Here is a 21,654-nt window from a genome sequence, read left to right as displayed (position 1 = left end):
ATTTTTCTTTTTTTTTCTTCTTTCTGGAATAATTGACTTCTCTTCTTTAGGAACTTGTCCCCTTTTTTTTCTGAAAGGATTGAATTTCTTTTTTTTTTTTTTTTGGATTGATTGAATTGCTTTTCTTTTTTGAATTGACCGAACTCAGTTTAACCGAGCTGCCTACGTACCCCAGTGTAGGGATCAGGTCTCGCGTAGTTCGGGGCGAATGCCCCTAGTTTGATGGGTTTTCAAGAAAATTTCATTTAGGCTCGAAGGGTTTGCAAACCAGTATTCTTTTGACGTTGGGTTCTGATTTTGGGATTTATTCGGCCAAAGGAGGCCTTCCGATGTTCAGATTGGGAGTCGATCTAGTTTACTAGAGTCCCTCTGGTACTGATTATTTATTTTTTTATTTTCTTTTTCTTTTTTTTTTACGGAGTTTGACGGCATTTCCAGGTAAGAGATAATATATCTTCTTCTTTCAAGATTCTAATACGCGCCTTCGACTTTCATAGAGCAAAACTTGTTCTTCGACATCCTCCATCTATGGATTTGTAACTCTTGATATCTGATGATCACTTTTCAATGCTTGCTCTTGAACTTCTTATCTCGAATTTGATGGCTTCATGTTATGAATTTGAGAACCAAGGTCATCGATTGGAAATATGAAAGTTGTTTCCACTCCATGCCCCTTGCATAGCATATGATATTCACTTCATTCTTTCTTGAACCTTCTATCTGGGTCTTTCTCTTGGCATTAATGGTAACGCTTACCGGACCATCTTTTTATCCTCAAAATGGGTTTACCAATTCTTCACACTCTTCAGAGGGTAATGTATTTTCAATCGGTATTTACTGGATCAAGGTTTTAGTGCCAGTGTTTACCACTTCAATTTCATCTTTGAAAGGCTGAGATTGGCGCTCCTCCTCTTGTTCAAGTAATTGCTGTGACTCAAGTGGAGTTTCGTCAATTTTGTCCTCATTTGAGGAGGGAGTCTTACTTTAAGATCAGAAGCATACTTAAGAAACAGACACAAGTGAACTATTGAAACTTGAAATTTTATTTAAAGGAAAGGCTGTTACATCTGACGACCTATCCTGAACATGCTCAGGATTCACAACTCTGAATAAAGAGAAAAGCAAACGATAACTTGCCTGGACTAGGCATTAACCTTGAACTGTAGAACCGGACTCAACAATTGTACTGACCATGATGGCTGACTCAAAATAAAATAATAAACGACTAAAACTTTAACTGCCGCAACTGTCTAGCTTCGGAGGCTCGGCGAAAGCTGGCTCATAAATGGTACTTTCAACTTCTGATTCTTTTCATTGCAACCGGACCTGTGCCCCTTTGAACCTTCAGTTATTTAAGCATTGCGAACGGCTGGCGGCAGTACTGCATGATTTGATAATGGGTTATTGGTAGCAACGGGACTTGGCTCAAACACAAGGCTTTTATTGTCGAGCAACCTCTGGATTCTGAATTTTAGGGCAATGCAATTATCAGTGAGATGGCCAGAATTTCTATGGTATTCGCAGTGTTGATCTGTTCGCCAATTTGCTGGTAAAGGATTAGGAAGAGCCCTAATGTCGGGCAGGATTATGCGACCTGAGGCTAGACACTCCTTGAGTATCACAGATGGTGGAAGAGGGAGAGGGGTAAATTCTGTCTGGGCCTGTGGCCGAGGTGCGACAGCAGGTTGGGTATAATCCATCACCATGGGGTTCTGAGGTTTTGAAGGCTGAGGCTTGGAGCGGGAAAGGTTATTAATTTCAGCTGATGGAGGCTTCCTGAATTCTTTGGTATTCGGGTTACTTCGGTTGAACACACCTTGAGCCATAGCCTCCTCTATTTGGGTGCCTGCCACGATAAAGTGTTTGAAGTCCGGATAATACTGCAACGACATGTGATACTGGAGCTGGGGGGAAATATTTTTCATGATTATTTGGACCTGCTCTTCCTCAGAAGGGCGCTCCATCATCTGAGCTGCTATTCTCCTCCATCTTTTCACAAAGGTCAGAAAGGATTCCCTCAAGTTTTGCTTTGTCCTTTCCAAATCCTTTCTGGTGATTTCTGTCCCGTCATCATATTTGAATTGCCTGATGAACTGCTCGCCGATATCCTTCCATGTCCTGTAACGAGTCTTGTCCAAGACCATGAACCACCTCCTGGCAACCTTGGTTAGGGAAACCGGGAACAATTGAGCCATTTGCTCAGAAGATAAGCCTTGAGGCTGACACATGATGGTGAACATTTGCAAATGTGTGATTGGACAACCCACACCATCATATTTATCAAAGTCCGGCATTTGAAAATTGGCTGGGAGACGGATTTCTGGGAACAGTGTGAGGTCACTTGGATTGAAACCACCCTGGTCCTGAAACTGAATGTCCTGAACCTTCCTGGTAAGACTTTCTAATTTCTCCATAACTACTTTATCAACCATGGACTGAGAAGGCCTGCTGCGATCTTCGCTGTATTGCTCTTTTTCAAAATCTTCTTCAGTTTTGTCAGGGATAGGAATGAACACTGGCTGGGCAGGTGCGGCTGAAGTAACTGTATGGTGCATGGACCCTTTATCTTTGGACAACGATGGCCCCAACTTTTCAGAAAGCTGGGCCTTGATAACTTGGTTCTCTTCTTTGAGTTCTTGAAGCTGCCGGAGAATCAAGGTGAGAGTATCGGTAATAGCAGCGGGTGGAAGACTACTGTTCTGGTTTTCTGCCATTGGGGAGGATGAGGATGGGAAAGAAGGAGATGCTGGGGTCCTCAGAGAAGGTGGCGGGGAGACAGATTTCCTCTGCAATCGAGAAGAGATCCGAACCCAAGGAATAGTAGGGTTAGCTATGGTGTTTAGTGCCCTGTCATGGAAATAATGAACACGAGGTATATGAGCTTGACATTCATGGAGTGTTTCTTCTCAATGACTGAAAAATATTACACATTTAAGCAAGTAATTGGGACAATAGAATGAATCCAAATGATGAGGGGAATGCCCTTAGTTCAAGGATTATGAGAGTAAACTCTGAAGGATTTAGCAGAAATATTCTTGAAAAAGGTAGCCCCTAGAGGAGGAAGAGATCAAGGGTACAGGCAAGATTGGATCATCAAGATTGCACGATCAAATGATTGAGACACAATTTCCGCCAATGAAGACACAATCGAATCCCACAAGAGACGAATGATAGACACATGATCAAAATGTGAGATTGCATAGGATTACTTTCAACGGGTAGATCAAGAATAACTAATCCTATGAGATCTTTGGAAATGATGGGATTTATATCCTAACCCCAAAGGAAAAGTTTTTAGTCTTCGCACATTTTATCAGTGTTACCTGAAGGCATCAACCCTACTCCTAATCTAGCGGAGTGGAGAGAGGATCTCGACTCATGACTTTGTTCGTGTATCTAAGGACCGATCGTAGCCATTGGAAAATGGACTACGGCCTAATCTAGACACAAATGGGTAAGATATCCTAAACTAGGCTCACACACGTGATGCACATGTGTTCGTATACTACATGCATGTGTGGGTTAATCTAGGGGTAAGGCCAAGAGTTCCCTTAGCGCGAATCCCTGTTCGATATACTGTACCAGTGTCCGGCGTATCAGTACGTGAACAAGAGATCCGTTTACGTACCATAAAGGTACTAGGCTAAGGGTGGAATGCTTCTCTAGCACAGAGGCACCAGGTGATGAAATCCCAGTCAACCATGCTAGATAACACTCCGGGTTCCTAAAATAGGACGTGTGTGCATGTGAGATGCAGGGGTTTAGATGAAAGTGATGTAAGTGTGTGCAATAAGTTCGCGCAATCAATGATGCCTTCAGGTTTTGTTAAATTAAGTTCGAGTAAAATGTGATGAGAAAATAAAACGAGACAAACTAATCTAACAAGTATAGAGTTTTTATGAGCCAGTTAAATTAAATTCAAATGAATTATCTTTTGAAATTTTAATGAAGTTAGGTGGTCCCCAGCAGAGTCGCCAGACTGTGGGACATGATCCCGCGAGAGGGGCGTGGGGCGCGAGCCGCCGCGCCTTCTCTCTTGGTCTCTCGTTCCCACGCGATTGGCGTGTGTTTTTAATTGTTGATTGTAATTCGTCTTTCCTGTGGACTTGGGATCACTAAGGCAATCCGAATTCCACACGAAAGAGACTGACAGAGTCGCCACCTAGATGTGGGATCTAGGACCCATAATTAACCAGAAATCTAGACTCGCTACCTGGTTACGAGAATGGAAGGTATGGGGAGTTATCCACCACATGCACCATTCTTGTCCGATAATCGGTCTTCGATTCCAAAAGCTAACTCTTTTAAATTTATTTTAAATGGCTCATTCAACTCTATGTTAATGTGCGAACTAAGTGACATGCATCCTAGAATCTAATTTCAATGTGAATCCTAGATGTGTATCTTGATTTATTAATTTGTCTGGATTCATTCTAAGTGAAAGTTCTCCTAGAATTCTAATTTCATGGAAAACCCTAACTGATTTGATTAAGTATTTACAAGAAAATTAATATACAAAACACCACAATTTGTTGTGGTGCCGACTCGCGGGTGGTATGCCGTCAGACATCCAAGCTGCCTACGTACCCAAGCCTCACTGGGATCAGAGTCGACGTAGTTCGGTGCACCTAAGCTAAGCTACATATGCCTAACTCAACTAGGACACCGACTTAGACGGATTTGACTGTTTCAACAGTTTTAAGAGGAATTATTTAATTCAAGTTGAGGATTTTATTATCTTAGGATTTCATCTAAGATGCTATATGATTCTTATCTGAATGCAAGTTGTCCCTTAGACTAATGCAGGTTTTGCCTACATCCTAGTTTACTAGGCTTGTCCTAGGGAAAGATCGGGTGACTAGTGTAACTAGACCTATGGTACGGTTGCTATTCATAGCAAGCGTCCGTGATGAGGCTGGAATCCTAACTCTAGGACTCCCTAAAACCTAGGACACGGCACGACACCAGTGTTCCTAAATTGGGCTCTAATGGTTCTTAGATTGGAAACCATAATCCAATGGTTCCGAAAGACACAAGATAAATCGATTTAAGTTCTCGAGGTTAATGAGTTTCAGATTTCGAAGATTTTCAGTTTCTAGACATTTAAGGATTACCAATGGTTCTAGGGTTCACCAATTTCGGCCTTGAATGGCATCCAAAGGAGGGAATCGTGCGCTCTTTCCTTGTGCAATTTAATACTTAGGTTATAGCATCTTATTGCCTGGCAGAATCTCAGGATTTCCGTGGACACTAACCTCGGAGCCAACAACATGCTATAACTTAAATATTCAAATTGTCAAAGATCAAGTTGCAATTGGGATACGATTATGGATGCACGGGCCATTTTTCCAGGAAAATCTAAAGATCCTAAAATTTCTGTTTCAATGGATTAAGGAGTGAACATGTGACAGAATTTTAAAGTTCTTTAGGAATTTTTATATGATTTTCAATTAATTTCGAATTTTCCATGGATTTTATCAATTTTAAGCATATGAGCGGTTTTACAAGTGAAATTGTTGTAAATAAATTCGAAATGATTTGAAATTTCTACAGCAGCAAGATGAAAATGTATGTAGCTTACAGGATGAGTTTTGCATATTTTTACATTAAATTCACATTTAATCTTGATTAAACCATTAAATGTCCAGATTGCACAATTAACACATAAACTAGTAGAAATATAACTCTAAATTCTATGAAATTTCTACAGAAATACTATATGAATCAAAATAGCATGCAGTGAGATTTGCATGAATTTTAGAAATTATTTACTACCAATTTCGGATTTTACAATTTCCAGACCAGATTATAAATTAACACTACATCCCATATTAAAACAGATCCAAATCACACGAAAATTTTACAGTAACAAGTAATATGGAAGATAAGACTACTGTAAAAATTTTATGAATTTTAATGATTATCTGATGTTAGTAAAAATTCTCCTAAAATCTGATAAGTTTCAAAGAAAATATTAAATAATATACCAAATAAACTCCAAAAATCTTTACAAATTCATGGTAAAATGAATCAGTAACATATTATTTTCCCACGAAATTTCATTAATTTTAGAATCTGTTTGGTATATAATTTAATTTTTCTTCGTCAAAAGATGTTTTTTGAAGAGTTTTCCATTTTTAAAACACAATTTGCGGAAAAAAATCAGAAAAATTCGGAAAAATACAGAAATATTTTGAGAACAATGCACCTACCTGTGATGAAGATCTCCGCCCAATCCAAAAAATATAAAAAAATTCTGCCGCCGCCGATCCGCTCCGCCGTCTTTCGCTTTCTCTGGAGTGTTTAGAGGGAGTGATTGAGGGAGTGAAGAGATAATGGAAGAAGAATATTAGGGAGAGGGATGGAAGAATATATTGAGGAAAGGGATTGGAGGGAGTGATTAGAAGAGATAATGGAAGAGAAAGAGATAATGGAAGATAAATTTCTTTTTCTTTTTTTTTATGGATGGGAAGGAAGATATATATAGGGAGAGAAAGAGAGAGAGAGAGATATGTTGGTGGAGAGCTCATCATGTTGTCCCTCTTAGTGGAGAATCCATCATTATTGTTCTTAGTGGAGGGCCCATCATGTTTCTTAGTGGAGAATCCATCATTATTGTTCTTAGTGGAGGGCCCATCATGTTTCTTAGTGGAGAATCCATCATTATTGTTCTTAGTGGAGGGCCCATCATGTTTCTTAGTGGAGAGTCCATCATTATTGCTCTTAGTGGAGGGCCCATCATGTTTCTTAGTGGAGAGTCCATCATTATTGCTCTTAGTGGAGGGCCCATCATGTTGTCTTAGTGGAGAGCTACCATCATTGCTCTTCATAAGAGGCCTCACAAGAGGCCCCACTGAGGCCCCACAACGCGGGCCCCACAATGTGGGCCCTCGGTTGATTCGATTTTAAACAAATGTTCAATGCGGGCCCACCAAACGAGTCCGAATTTAATCAAAATGCATCATGCGGCCCCACCAAATGGGTCCAACTTTCTCGATCCAAATTTAATCGAAGCACCCAATGCGGGCCCACCAAACGGGTCCCAATTCTCTCTGGTTTAGAATTTTCTGAATAATCCTTCTCAACATTTAGCGGGAAAATACGAAACACGACGGAAACGACCAAAAATATTTAGAAATGTAACAAACGGATGCGGGAAAGAAAGACATTGGAAAACCGACGGAAAACAAACCCTAATTTCTTTATCGATTAAGGTAGAGCAAAATGGGGTGTCTACACGCGCGCTCTCTCTTTTGGTCTCTCGTACCCACGCGATTGGCGTGTGCATTTTAATGTTGATTTGAATTAATCTTTCCTGTGAACTTGGGATCACTAAGGCAATCCGAATTCCACACGAAAGAGACTGACAGAGTCGCCACCTAGATGTGGGATCTAGGACCCGTAATTAACCAGAAATCTAGACTCGCTACCTGGTTACGAGAATGGAAGGTATGGGGAGTTATCCGCCACATGCACCATTCCTGCCCGATAATCGGTCTTCGATTCCAAAAGCTAACTCTTTTAAATTTATGTTAAATGGCTCATTCAACTCTATGTTAATGTGCGAACTAAGTGACATGCATCCTAGAATCTAATTTCAATGTGAATCCTAGATGTGTATCTTGATTTATTAATTTGTCTGGATTCAATCTAAGTGACAGTTCTCCTAGAATTCTAATTTCATGGAAAATCCTAAGTGATTTAATTAAGCATTTACAAGAAAATTAATATATAAAACACCACAATTTGTTGTGGTGCCGACTCGCGGGTGGTATGCCATCAGACATCCAAGCTGCCTACGTACCCAAGCCTCACTGGGATCAGAGTCGACGTAGTTCGGTGCACCTAAGCTAAGTTACATATGCCTAACTCAACTAAGACACCGACCTAGACGGGATTGACTGTTTCAACAGTTTTAAGAGAAGTTATTTAATTCAAGTTGAGGATTTTATTATCTTAGGATTTCATCGAAGATGCTATATGATTCTTATCTAAATGCAAGTTGTCCCTTAGACTAATGCAGGTTAGCCTACATCCTAGTTTACTAGGCTTGTCCTATGGAAAAGATCGGGTGACTAGTGTAACTAAACCTATGGCACGGTTGCTATACATAGCAAACGTCCGTGATGAGGCTGGACTCCTGACTCTAGGACTCCCTAAAACCTAGGACTCCCTAAAACTTAGGACACGACACGACACGACACCAGTGTTCCTAAATTGGGCTCTAAGGGTTCCTAAAGGAATTTTGAATCCACCGGCTCTTGGGAATCTCGAATTCTTTTGGGTTTGTGGAAACTTTTAGAGTTTTCTTGAAGCTTTTATTATCTGAAGGTATTTAGTGTGTTTGGTAGCTTTTAAAGTTGTTTATTTAGAAGGTTTTAGTTTCATTTGAAATTTTTAGTGGTCTTTTGGTTAATGGCTTTTAACGGATTTTTATCAGTGGATTTTAAATGGGTGAATTTTAGTTTTGTTAATTTTAGGTTGGATGTACTTTAGATTAATGTCTTTCGATTTTGGTTTGGAAAATGACGTTAACACAACCAAGTTTTGACAATTGCACAAATTCGACAAACCATTGACCATTAAAAGATCTGACAAATGCAGCCCACTAAAACTGTCGTAACTCTTTAACCGCTTGGCCAAATTCAACGTACAAACATGCGTTGGAAAGATCTTTTATAGGGCTACAACTTTGTAGTTCTCCATTGTTTGTAAATCTGTGATTTAGAGGTTCGAATTTGTGTTGCAAACAAAAGGACAGCAACATTAAACTGGAAATGCCTAAAGGTGTGCCGCAACCATTTTGGACTTAACTTTTTAACCGCTCGCTGTCTGATCTAGCACGAATACTCGTTGGAAACGGCACGAAAATATCTACTACTTTGTAGTTAACCATTTCCCACGATTCTGTTGTTTTTGGAGGTCGAAAAATCTGTTTAAAGTCTAACAGCTAGCACTATGACGGGAATGATATTGGCACCCCCATGTTTTCTTTTGATAGTTCTTATTTTTTTAGTGATTAAAAGACGGTGAATATGAAAAATGGCTTGAATGGGCCTGAGATTAGATTCAAATGGGATGTTTGAAAAAGGGGTTGTTTTTATCTACTTGGCAAGGTGGGGTATGGATATTGGGTTCTTGAGATTGAGTGGGGGCTGTTGTTATCAAATTGGAGTGGGGGCTGTTGTTATCAATTGAAAGATGGAGGTTTTGTAAGCCAAATTAAATGGGTTTTGATAATTCATGTAAAATTCAAGTTTTCTTTCTTGTAAATGTTCAAAATTTTTAATGAATTGTTTTCCCAAAAGAAATCTAAATTCCCTAACAAGCCAATGATTTCAACATCCCATCGCAAATAGGTTCTAATGACCCTAACACATTAATTATATTTAGCATAAGTGAGAACATGACCAAGGCCAAACTAGTACAAAATTAAACATGACATCAACCAAAATATACGCAAAACAACACTCAATCCTACAAATATAGAAAAGAAAATAAAATTCCAAAAGACATACCTTTTTGTAGACGATATTCCATGCAAACTTATGGAGAAGAGGGATTTGGTCTAGAGAGAGGGCTTGAATTTTTCTAAGAGAGGGGTTCTCTCCTCTTTTCTTTTTTTTTTCTTCTTTTCTTTGGTGAGATGAGAGGGTATTTATAGGAGAATGGGATAGGAGGTTAGGTGAGGTTAGGTGAGGTTAGGTAAGGTTAGGTGAGGTTAGGTGATGTTAGGTGAGGTTAGGTGAGGTTAGGTGAGGTTTGGATGGTTATGATGGGAGGAGAGGTTAGGTGAGGTTAGGTGAGGTTTGAATGGTTAGGATGAGAGGAGAGGTTAGGTGGTTTTGGATGGTTAGACCCAGGTCATGATCTGCCATTGATCTAACGATTTACGGAAATCGGGTCTCGGAATGGAATCAGGGTCCGGGCTATGAAGTGACCCTAGCTTATTTTGTCCCGATTGATGATCCGTAAAGTCAGATCAAGATATTAATGACCTAAAACATATAAATCAATGATAGAGGGGGTTCTCACATGGATTTAACACACTAATTTATTTGTTGATTAAAACAAAACAAAATGGGGTGTCTACAGGTTGGTATGTTTTACTTCAAGAATTATTGATTTATCTCACCTGGAGCATATTTGGGAAGAGTATTGTCTGAACCACTGATTATTACTTGAGACTCGAGAAAATGTTCAATTGCCTGCCTGAGGGATACGTTTGGAAGCAAATCATCTAATCTACATTTGGTAGAAGAACACTTTGGACACCTTTCCTTCTCAACCAATACCAAACGTATACCTGCAGCCAAATGGCACGTTTAAGGTAAAAATTAATAAATGCAGGTACGTAAAATGAAGTCCGCTTATGTTTGTAGAAACTAGAAAGTTACCAACACTTCCCAATGACAAAAAACAGCCCTTGGGGAGATGATATAATTTTTATCTTATTGTGATTTATCTGGGATTCTTAACAGGTCTTACAAGCCAATGAATAAAGCTACGGGCAAGTTGATAGGGACAATTCATCATATTTGGAACTTTGGGAATATTCGTGAATGAGCTTACACTTGTCGCAAAAGCTATGCTGGCAGCATGGTATCATCACAGCCTCTTTGAAGATTGTGTTGCAAAGAGAGCACCTTAGCTCCGCAGGCAATTCTATGTTTGTCAATGTTGGAGTACTGGTATCTACCTCTCTATAAAATTCCATTGTAACATAGAATTAACAAACATGGGGAGCCATAGATATAGGTAGAAAGTAAAAGCATGAAGGGAAATGAGCACAAAGAAATTTACTCCAAGTTCATTTGTTCTTCGGATTTCTTTGGCAACCTATCCCCTTCAATACCACGATCCATATCAGAGTGCTTCTTGAGGATTCCTGATATTTCAATCATAGTGGAGTGTGAGAAGTCTAGAGGCTTCCTGATATTTTAATCATAGTGGAGCTTGAGAAGCTTAGATAAATTTCTAGAGATTAATACAAAAGAAAAGAGCCAAAGCATTTACCTCTTGAACTAGCCTCACTGAGATCACTTGGTACGAACTTTTGATATCTTGAAATAGAAGGCTCGGAGAATCAGAGTCAACATACACCAATTATGTTAGTGATTTTGCATTTTCAAAATCATGTATTTTACATGTTTTAGTGTTTTGGAAAATGTTTTATCAAAAGCGTTTGGGAAAAGGAAAATGTTTTCTTGGAAATATTTGCTTTTACAAAAGGATGTAGAAGTGTAGTTGAAAAGATAGTCCCGTACCAGATGAGAGAAAAGAAAGAGAAGGGCTTATAAAGCACTATCTTTTCTAATACTTGTTGATTGCACATTGGGTTGGACCCGCGGGACGGTGCAACGCACCGTTCGCACACGCGTGCGCGCGGCGTGGGCAATGGGCTATAGGGCGCATAGCGGCGCTTTATTGGCACTTTTTTAGGCGCACTTTGTACTTCGGTCAAAGAGTGTGATCAAATGGGTTGTGTCCCTTCCCCCAACGGTCATGTGCCAAGTGGGTGCGATCCACACCATAGATGGTTGATCTAACGATGACTGGGTTGGAGTGAGGTTTTACTCAAACCAACAGTCACCTCTAGAATCGATCAGGACCGTTCAATATCAATGGGTGCGATCTAACGGTCAGATTTCAAACATTCTGGAAAGGTGCCCTGTAGAGGTGTTTTTCACACTGAAAAGACACCAGGTGGTCTACAAAATGTGCAGAATTCAGTCATTTCATATAGAAAAACGAATTGGCAATTCTGACAGACTTTACACTCTCTTCTACACTCCTACAAAATCCCCAAGTATTTCTATATACTGTTTTTCTTTTGTTTACTGTTCTAGATACTGTTTTTCTGCAGAAACATTATCTAGAAATTTCTCTAAGGCTTGAAATTTCGGAAGGGCATTTCGGGTTTGATTCCGCTAGTGCTATGCGTCATCAAACATTAGTAGGGCTTCCCTACTAGGCTTCATTTTATACTAAGGAGGAAATTCGTGGATCCCCTTTGCACACTACTAGTGGGGGCGAATCTTGTCTTAAGGAAAGTGATATCACGCCTTGAAGCAACAAGTTTCTATTTTTTTATCAACAACAGTGCCCTCAAATTTTCCAACAATCTTAAGACAAGATTATTTACTGTTGTTTCAATGGCACTTTATTCAGTTCGTCAAATGACCCAAAACTTTGTCAAACTCGAACGTTTCGACAAAGGAAATTTCAAGCGCTGGCAGAAGAAGTTGCACTTCATTTTGACATCACTCAAAGTGGTCCGGGTTCTCACTACTCTAAAGCCGGCAGCAAATGAAAATGAAACTTTGGCGGAGGTCGTGCAAGGATGAAGTGGGAACAGGATGACTGCATTTGCAAAGGGCACATCCAAAATGCTATGTCAGATACACTATTTGACATATATCAAGGCATGGGATCAGCAAGTGAAATCTGGAATGCACTTGAAGCCAAATACTTGGCGGAAGATGCCAGTAGCAAGAAATTCACTGTGAGTCAATTTTTAAATTTTAAAATGGTAGATGATAAGTCTGTTATTGATCAATTACATGAAATACAACATTTAATTAATCAAATTCATTTGCAAGGCATCATTCTTGATGATTCCTTCATTGTCCCTTCAATTATTGACAAACTTCCACCAACTTGGAAAGACTTTAGAAAAAGTCTAAAACACAAGAAAGATGAAATGTCTATTGAAGACTTGGCTCAATGCCTCAGGATTGAGGAAGAGTCAAGAATCAGAGACAAGAAAGAAAATGAAACTGTATCCTCTAAGATCCATTTGGTGGAAAATGTCAAGAATTCGAACCAACAAGGAAAAGGCAATTGAAAGAGAAACAAACATCCTGAAAAGAAGACTAATAAGAATAAGAAAAGAAAGGGTGCTTGTTTCAACTGTGGCAAACCAGGCCATTACAAGAGTGAGTGCCGACTGCTTAAGGATAAGAAGTCGGGTGCACCAACAGACAAAGAAAGGTTTGTCGCCATGATTTCAGAGGCAAATATGCTTGAAGATGGCAATGATTGGTGGATTGACTCTGGTGCGACGAAGCATGTCTGTAAAGACAGGAACCTGTTTTCAACTTATGAAACAGTTGAAGATGGAAGCATGTTATACATGAGAAATTCGTCGACAGCAGAAGTCAAAGGGAAGGGCAAGATGGAACTTGAGTTCACATCCGGCAAGCGACTCACTCTAACCGATGTCTACCATATACCAGAAGTTAGAAAGAACTTAGTGTCTGGAAGCATTCTCAACAAGAATGGCTTCAAACTTGTATTTGAATCTGACAAGTTCATTCTTTCTAAGGGGGGTACTTTTGTTGGGAAGGGATATATGTATGAAGGGATGTTCAAACTTAATATCAATAAAGTGAATGTCGTTGCTTATGTTTTGGATTCTTCTTTATCTTTATGGCATAATTGTTTAGGACATGTAAATACTAGGAAAATGAATGATATGGTTAAGTTAACCTTAATATGAAAATGACTTAGTAGATAGATGTAAAACATGCATGCAAACTAAGATAATTACTAAGTCATTCCCTAAAGTAGATAGAACTTCTAACTTGTTAGATTTAATACATAGTGATGTATGTGACATACATAGTGTTCCCACAAAGGGAGGTAAAAAGTACTTTGTTATATTTATTGATGATTATTCTAAGTACTGTTATGTTTATCTCCTTGGTCATAAAGATGAGGTTTTAGAAAAATTTAAAATTTATAAAACTGAAGTAGAAAACCAATGTATAACAAGCATTAAATGTCTCAGATCAGATAGAGGTGGTGAATATCACTTTCCTCATTTCTGTGAATCAGTAGGCATAGTCCATGAAACTTCTGCCCCTTATACACCACAACAAAATGGTGTAGAAGAAAGGAAGAATAGGACACTTACTGAAATGATTAATGCTATGCTTGTTAATTCTGGTTTAAATAAAAGGTTTTGGGGTGAAGCCTTACTTACAGCTTGTCACATTTTGAATAGGGTACCAAGTAAGAAATCTCAACTAGGGTATGCTAGTGTAATTGGTAGTCTTATGTATGCTATGACTTGTACTAGGCCAGACATACAATTTGCTGTACGTAAACTTAATAGGTTTATCAGTAATCCTAGTTTTTCTCATTAGAATGCAGTTTATAGAATTTTAAAATATTTAAAGAAAACTATAAACTATGGTTTATGTTATAGTGGGTATCCAACTGTAATAGAAGGATACTCTGATGCTAGTTGGATAACTGAGCGTATAGACTATTTATCAATCAGTGGGTGGATTTCACCCTTGGTGGGGGAGCAGTCTCCTGGGCCTCTAAGGAACAGACATGCATAACAACTTCAACTATGGAAGCAGAGTTTATAGCTCTGGCAGCATGCTGTAAAGAGGCGGAATGGCTTCGGAATTTGTTATTGGAAATTTCGTTATGGTCTAAACCAATGCCATCGATTTATGTCCATTGTGATAGTCAAGCCACACTATCAAGGGCATATAATCATGTTTATAATGGTAAGTCCAGACATATAGGACTTAGACATAGTGCTATAAGAGAGTTACTTACTAATAGAGTAGTAACTATTGATTTTGTGAGATCGAGCCAAAACTTGGGCGATCCATTCATTAAAGCTCTTGCAAGAGATCTGGTGTGTAAAACATCATTAGGGATGGGGTTAAAGCCATTAACCAATAGTCACCAATGATGGAACATCAACTCAACACTTGAATAAACATCAAGTCTTGAGTTCAATGAGTCCAAGTACATCATATGGAGTGATTGCAAGCACTATAATCTGTATTATTTGCCATCCCAAGGTAAAGTGCTTGGTACCTGTAATGTTTAAAAGGAGAAGGCTGAGTATTTAAACTCTTAATAGGCTTATAACATAGTGTTGGAGTATTTTAGTTACAGGGGCACTCTTGATAAGCCTACCTATATGAGTGTGGGAGTGGTGCCGCTTCCTATGAGACCTGGCTAGTCTCTAGAGCGCTCATGAAACCAAGATATAGACACAAGGCCAGTACATGTGTCGGTTTTAGAAATTGCCCAAGAAGTGAAATCTTGTGTGTGAGATGTATCCGGTTAACCAAATAGAATAGCTAGTTCAAAGATACGTCTACTATGCAATTCTGGTTAACTTTGATATGTCCTCACTAAGTGAAGGTTCAAATCGAGAGATACCTTCATCTATGCATAAGATTTCCAAGCCCGATGAGAAAATTTTCTTTGATTTTGAAAATGGTGGGGGATTGTTAGTGATTTTGCATTTTCAAAATCATGTATTTTACATGTTTTAGTGTTTTGGAAAATGTTTTATCAAAAGCGTTTGGGAAAAGGAAAATGTTTTCTTGGAAATATTTGCTCTTACAAAAGGATGTAGAAGTGTAGTTGAAAAGATAGTCCCGTACCGGATGAGAGAAAAGAAAGAGAATGGCTTATAAAGCACTACCTTTTCTAATACTTGTTGATTGCACATTGGGTTGAACCCATGGTTGGACCCGCGGGACGGTGCAACGCACCGTTCGCACACGCGCACGGTGCGTGTGCGATGGGCTATAGGGCGCATAGTGGCGCTTTATTGGCGCCTTTTTAGGCGCACTTTGCACTTACCAACAGTCACCTCTAGAATCGATCAGGACCGTTCAATATCAATGGGTGCGATCTAACGGTCAGATTTCAAACATTCTGGAAAGGTGCCCTGTAGAGGTGTTTTTCACACTGAAAAGACACTAGGTGGTCTACAAAATGCGCAGAATTCAGTCATTTCATATAGAAAAATGAATTGGCAATTCTGACAGACTCTACACTCTCTTCTACACTCCTACAAAATCCCCAAGTATTTCTATATACTGTTTTTCTTTTGTTTACTGTTCTAGATACTGTTTTTCTGCAGAAACATTATCTAGAAATTTCTCTAAGGCTTGAAATTTCGGAAGGGCATTTCGGGTTTGATTCCGCTAGTGCTACGCGTCATCAAACATTAGTAGGGCTTCCCTACTAGGCTTCATTTTATACTAAGGAGGCAATTCGCGGATCCCCTTTGCACACTACTAGTGGGGGCGAATCTTGTCTTAAGGAAAGTGATAGCACGCCTTGAAGCAACAAGTTTCTGTTTTTTTATCAACAACAGTGCCCTCAAATTTTCCAACAAATTATACCTGTTTTACAGATACATTGTGATAGAAAAGAAGGGGCAAGTAGCAAGTTTAGAATCTGCTTAAACTCTGGAATCAATCATACTAGTTACACTGTACTAGCTGGATATTTAAGAATGGTAACATTGAGAGCAAAATTTATACCACAGAAGATGAAAGTGATGCATGCCTGTACCCATACCATATATTCACAAAATATGTATGAGCGATTCACAAAATACTTACAAATTCGCAGCACAGTTCAAAGGCGCACACTAGAAGAGGATTCAGTTGAGGAACTTAGATAGCTCAACAAGAAATCCAATTGGGACTGAGCCTTCGCCCAAAAGGGCTGACTAGGCAAAACATGGAAATGCGTTATATGATACTTTAGTAAAAATTTGATTCATACAATTTGAATGTTTCATTATTTTTTTAACAAAAGAACAATGATCATTCATGTAATTTCAGCATTCTGTTATTTAAACAAAAATGACATTTTCGACATTGCACAGGAGGTTCAGAAACTCCTAACATTCCAATCCACCCATTTACATCTGCAAGCAACAGCCTATGCTGGAAATATAAAACGCTCCTATGTCCAACTAAAGTCAACACTGTAGTAATAAAATTATGAAATATTCCCTCGTTGACTGTTTCTGGTAGAATTGGTAATCATTTACAAGAGCATTCTTTCATTATTTGTTAGTATACTTGAAAAAAGATGTTTCAATGTTTTCAACATATAGCATAACTAAAAGCCAAAGAAGGTTTCAAAAAAATGCTTCTAATCTTCTAATTCTCATCTCTCAGTTCTTTCCATAGGAAAGATGCCAATTTTGTTATTATTATTTTTCAATGGCATGAAAGATGCCAATTCTATTCGCTCAATCAAAATCTAGAATCTTCGCCTATCCAGAAAAATCTTAAATGGCATGAAAGGCGCCAATTTTATTCGCTCAATCAAAATCTTGAATCTCTGAAATATTTCAGTTTCGGTTTCGGCCGAAATCACTTAAAAATTATGACAAAGATTTCGTTATTTCTTAAATTTCGACCGAAATGTCTAAAATTTCAGTGAAAATTTCGGCGATTTCGGTGGAAATTTCGGCTATTTCGGCACATATTTACAATTTCGGTGGAAATTTAGTAAAAATGGCTAAAACGAAATTTCAACTAAAATTCGGAATTTCGGTGAAATTTCGTCGAAATCTTGTAAAGAAACGACTTCATGTAAACATCAATTCGGCCGTGGCCATAACCGAAATATTTTGGTAATTTCGTTTCGTTTCGGCTGAAATTTAAAACCATTCATATAACTACTTCTCTTAAGTCTTAACTATTCATTGAGGAGCAAATAGAAATGATGATTGAAAGACTAACTCTCAGAAAGCAAACATGACTTCTTACAATACTAATAAAGGCTTAATATGAACTGAAAAAGCTTTCTATGATAGAGGATGAAATTGTAATAGCTCATGCATGAAGTAAGTGTGTGTGTGTGTGTGTGGCTGTTGAATAAAGGCATTTCACAGCGGGCTGTTGCATGATAGAGCAGCCACATAGGCTCACTTTTCAGCAGGTTTTGTCTTATTCATTTAATTCATCTGAGTGGCTGCTCTCTCATGCAACAGACAGCCGCGAAATGCTTTTCTGCAAAAGTCGCTAATAAATCCCATTTATAGACTTGACATATTAGTGAGAACTGAGAACTGTAGCACAAGGACAAAAGTTGAAGGAAAGAGGTACACACAGAGATCTGAAACTATTAAGAAAGTCATACCTTGGAACAATGTTAGCTGCTTTTTTATCCCTAATACAATTCATCATGCCAGCATCAGGATCCGAGTCGGATAAGGATGCCTCAAAGAACAGGATATAAATCAACGCCAAAGTCATCAAAATTATCCATATCCACATTCTGAAAATTAGATGCACAAATACAAAATATCATAAATGGATTTTCATAGTTGATAATTAGATCAATCTGTACTACACTACGAATCCAAATTCAGAAAATTTAAAAGTACAAATACAAAATATCATAAATGGATTTTGTAGTCGATAGTTAGATCAATCTGTACTGTACTACTACTGTATATGATACGAAAACAGCCCATCGTCAAAGAGAGAGATGTTGTACCAGATTTCAAAATAAATGTGAGGTCAACTCTGAAAATTAACACTCTCACAAAGTGGCAAGATGAAAAGGGACCCATTGAAAGGAAAATAAGTCTGTGTGCAACTCTTGTGTGGTTAACTAAAGCTAATGAAGGATGGCACTGTGCCTTTTAAAGGCTATCCAACTGGTGTCAATTTTGGCTCGGGCTCGGAAGCTCGCTCGAGCTCGGCTCGAAAAAAGCTCGGGTCGAGCTCGGCTCGAATCCTTAACGAGCCGAGCCCGATTTAGGCCAGGCTCGGCTCGGCTCGGCTCGTTAATGCTCGTTAAGAATTTAATATATTTAAATATATATATATATATATATATATATATATTAATATATACACTAAAAGGGTTGTCTAGGGAGTAAAAGGGGAGGCAAAATATGTCACTTCATTTTAGGAACCCCATTTGTTACTTGGACCACCCCCATAGTGTAAAAAAAGTAGTGAAATTACAATATTTAGGGCATTGGTTGGAAAGCAAGTTCAGAATTCTCTCCTTTTTTCTCCCGTTGGGGTTCCATTTTTTTTTGCCCTTCTATAGGGTTTCCAATAACACCGATGGTCTAAACCTGTGATGCTATCAGCTTGTGAACTTTTGGATCTGATTCAGTTTCTTGTGTTTTTGCTGCTTCTCGCGGTTTTTACTCTCGAACGAGGGTTTTTTCATCGGGAAACTGTGTAAATTCAGATTCAAGGGTTTTATTCAACTATATTCATGCCTGGGCTCGTTAACTATGGCGGTAAGCTTCGGATTTTCGTGTTTTACTTTATTATTTGGGATCTGTATGACGTTTATTAGTTTTGATTTGTGTATTCCATGATTTCTATTACGGACCTTGTTGATTACGGAGTTTCTCTTGTGAATCGTAACATTTTTGAGGTTGTGGATTAGGGCTGTCCAGGGAAGATGAGGGGTGTGAAAAAAAGCTCGGTAAGGCTCGCGAGCCGCTCGTGAGCCTGGCCGAGCCTGACCGAGCCGAGCCGAGCCCGAGCCTGATTCGAGCCCGAGCCGAGCTTTTGAGCATAACGAGCCGAGCCGAGCCTGGCCAAGCTCGGCTCGGCTCGGCTCGTTTACACCCCTATATCCAAGGTTCTACTTCCTACGTGAGACCTGCCTAGGCACCTGAACCTAAGCTAATAAAGGTTGCCTATGTGATCACCTAGATCAAAAGGTGAATGCTCAAGGAGTAAACAACTAATCTTGGCTGGGCGTTTAGATGCATGGAAAATTTCTTGGTAAACTTTTTCACTGAAAAATGAGTTTTCCAGGATAATTTAGCCTTTTTAAGTTACTTCATCGCCTTTGACACTACCACATTTGTGAGCACTAAGTTTTGAACATAATTCATCCATAGCACGATCGGCCCAGCTGGGGACTCTACTCTTGAGTTGGGCATAATTTGGTATAGTCATGTATACTATTGCCCATCCTTAATGGTTTAGAGCAATCAGAATAATCACAACATTTTGACTTGTTAAGACACCTCCCATTTTTCCACACATTTAAAAATAAAATAAGATTCACCACCACGAATCAAAACAAGTATGAATCATCTCAGTTTCCACACCTCAAAGTACATGGTCATATGTACTCAAAAAGTTTATCATTCAAAAAATGTCCTCAACAAGTTAAAACTCTTTTTATTTGAATGGTTATAAAGTTTGTGGAGATGCGGGTTATTGAACAAGTTATAACTCACTACCACGACTCAAAACTCAAATGAGTCATTTTGGTTTCGTCACCTCTTGGTACAAGGCCTTGAGTAGTTGTTAGTATCGTTTCCCTGGATGGTAATTGATGTGATGTACCTGACTACATGCATTGTTAATCATATAATCATAATAATATTATGGAATACATTGTGAATATATTGGGTGTTGGGTCTCTTTTCTCCTTTGATTGGTTTGAGATCACTTGACCTCTTTCGATGGATATGAGAATATTGACTCTCTTCCACCCGATTAATTAGATTGCAAGTGTCCCCTCATTGGATATAGATTGTTTCTCTTGGGAATATGAGAGAATCAGATGTTAAAGATTGTTATAGATGTAGATTAAAAAAAACAGATTCTCTGAATATGTGTAGATCAACAAACTATCACAGCAGGGGGGGTGTCGGGACATCTCACTTATACAGCTGTCATGTGTGAGGTGGTGGTGATGATAGGACTCCCTATTCAAATATGAGAGTGGGTACTTGTACACAATGACATGGTCAATTAGAGGAAATTGCACTACAGATGACTTGGGATTTGATCTCATGGTCGTACACTATATCAATCCCATGAACAGAGAAGCTTCTAATTTTCTGAATAACACTAGTGTGTGATTCACTAGAAGAGTGATCTCTAAAGGAAGAGAAAGAACACAATGTTTTGTGTGCATAAACTATAACAGAAAGAGGAGTCGGGAAATCTCACTTATACACTGTGTCATATGTGAGGTGGTGGTGATGATTCTTGATCATAGAACTCCCTATCCATGAGTGTGGGGGACTTGTACACATTGATAGGGTCAATGAGAGGAAATTGCACTACCGATGACTTGGGATTTGATCTCATGGTCATAGACTATCAATCTTCTAACCAACGAAGCTTATGACTTTCTAAATAACAATAGCGTGTAATTGATCGACTCGAAGTGTGATCCCTGAAGGAAGCAAAAGATCACAATGTTAGGCCTTACATTTATGTAGATTTTGAGTTCTATACAAGCTAGCATAAATCTTTTTGTAATGTGAATAATACATTTTGAATGGAATCTAAATAATACATTACACATTAAGAACCTATTGAAGATCCTCATATTTCATGGCGTTTGTTCAGTTCAATGCTTGGTGTCCATATCAGATCTGAATACTTGTATCAGTACACACATACATGACAGAAGTACAATCAAGACATGAGACTGGTCACTGGTGGATGTATGCATACCTCTTCCTGAGCCTTTTCCTCCTCCTTCTTCACATGAGACTGGTCACTGGTGGATGTATGTATTGCATCTGAATGGGTTTTGTATGAAAAAAATGAAAAACAACAGATGATTAAAAATCAAATAGAAGAGTTTCATGTTACATTCTGGTTCTGTATGTAACAAGATGGGTTTTGGTAAAAAAAAATCCTTTGAGTGGGTGCTATTTTGGTTAAGAATTAAGGTCAATGGTTATGCAAGCTGTTGGGTTTAGACAAAAAACCCTTTGCATACCGATTTAAAGTGTTTTTTTTTTTCAAAACCCAACTCCTCTTACCCATTGATCAAAATTCTTAACCATTTCCAAATCCCCCGTCAATAGCTTGCATACCCACTGTCACCGGAAGATGGGTTTTGACCCAAAAACCC

At 38.7% G+C, this 21,654-nt stretch overlaps 1 protein-coding gene and 1 long non-coding RNA gene across 2 annotated transcripts; both read right to left on the bottom strand.

Annotated features, from left to right (window-relative positions):
• Positions 1-1,025: 1,025 nt before the first annotated feature.
• On the bottom strand, positions 1,026-9,986 carry LOC143880902 (uncharacterized). The gene is made up of 2 exons (XM_077383882.1): positions 9,519-9,986; positions 1,026-2,847 (listed from the first exon to the last, which is right to left on the bottom strand). The coding sequence occupies exon 2, from the start codon at positions 2,712-2,714 to the stop codon at positions 1,353-1,355; it is 1,362 nt and encodes a 453-aa protein (XP_077239997.1). The 5' UTR covers positions 2,715-2,847; positions 9,519-9,986; the 3' UTR covers positions 1,026-1,352.
• Positions 9,987-10,138: 152 nt separating this feature from the next.
• Positions 10,139-11,109, bottom strand: LOC143880901 (uncharacterized). The gene is made up of 4 exons (XR_013251813.1): positions 11,017-11,109; positions 10,804-10,888; positions 10,573-10,703; positions 10,139-10,306 (listed from the first exon to the last, which is right to left on the bottom strand). It is a non-coding gene; the product is annotated as an uncharacterized LOC143880901 (long non-coding RNA).
• Between the last annotated feature and the right edge of the window lie 10,545 nt (positions 11,110-21,654).

Source organism: Tasmannia lanceolata, unplaced genomic scaffold (assembly GCF_043159265.1).
Source record: "Tasmannia lanceolata isolate RefF3 unplaced genomic scaffold, GAP_Taslan_0.1 ptg000007l, whole genome shotgun sequence".
Taxonomy (NCBI): Eukaryota; Viridiplantae; Streptophyta; class Magnoliopsida; order Canellales; family Winteraceae; genus Tasmannia; species Tasmannia lanceolata.
This window is presented reverse-complemented; position numbering and strand designations above follow the sequence as displayed.

Bases quoted from the DNA above. Each gene is read 5' to 3' on its own strand.
- LOC143880902 (XM_077383882.1), bottom strand. From the start codon at position 2,714: ATGGCAGAAAACCAGAACAGTAGTCTTCCACCCGCTGCTATTACCGAT.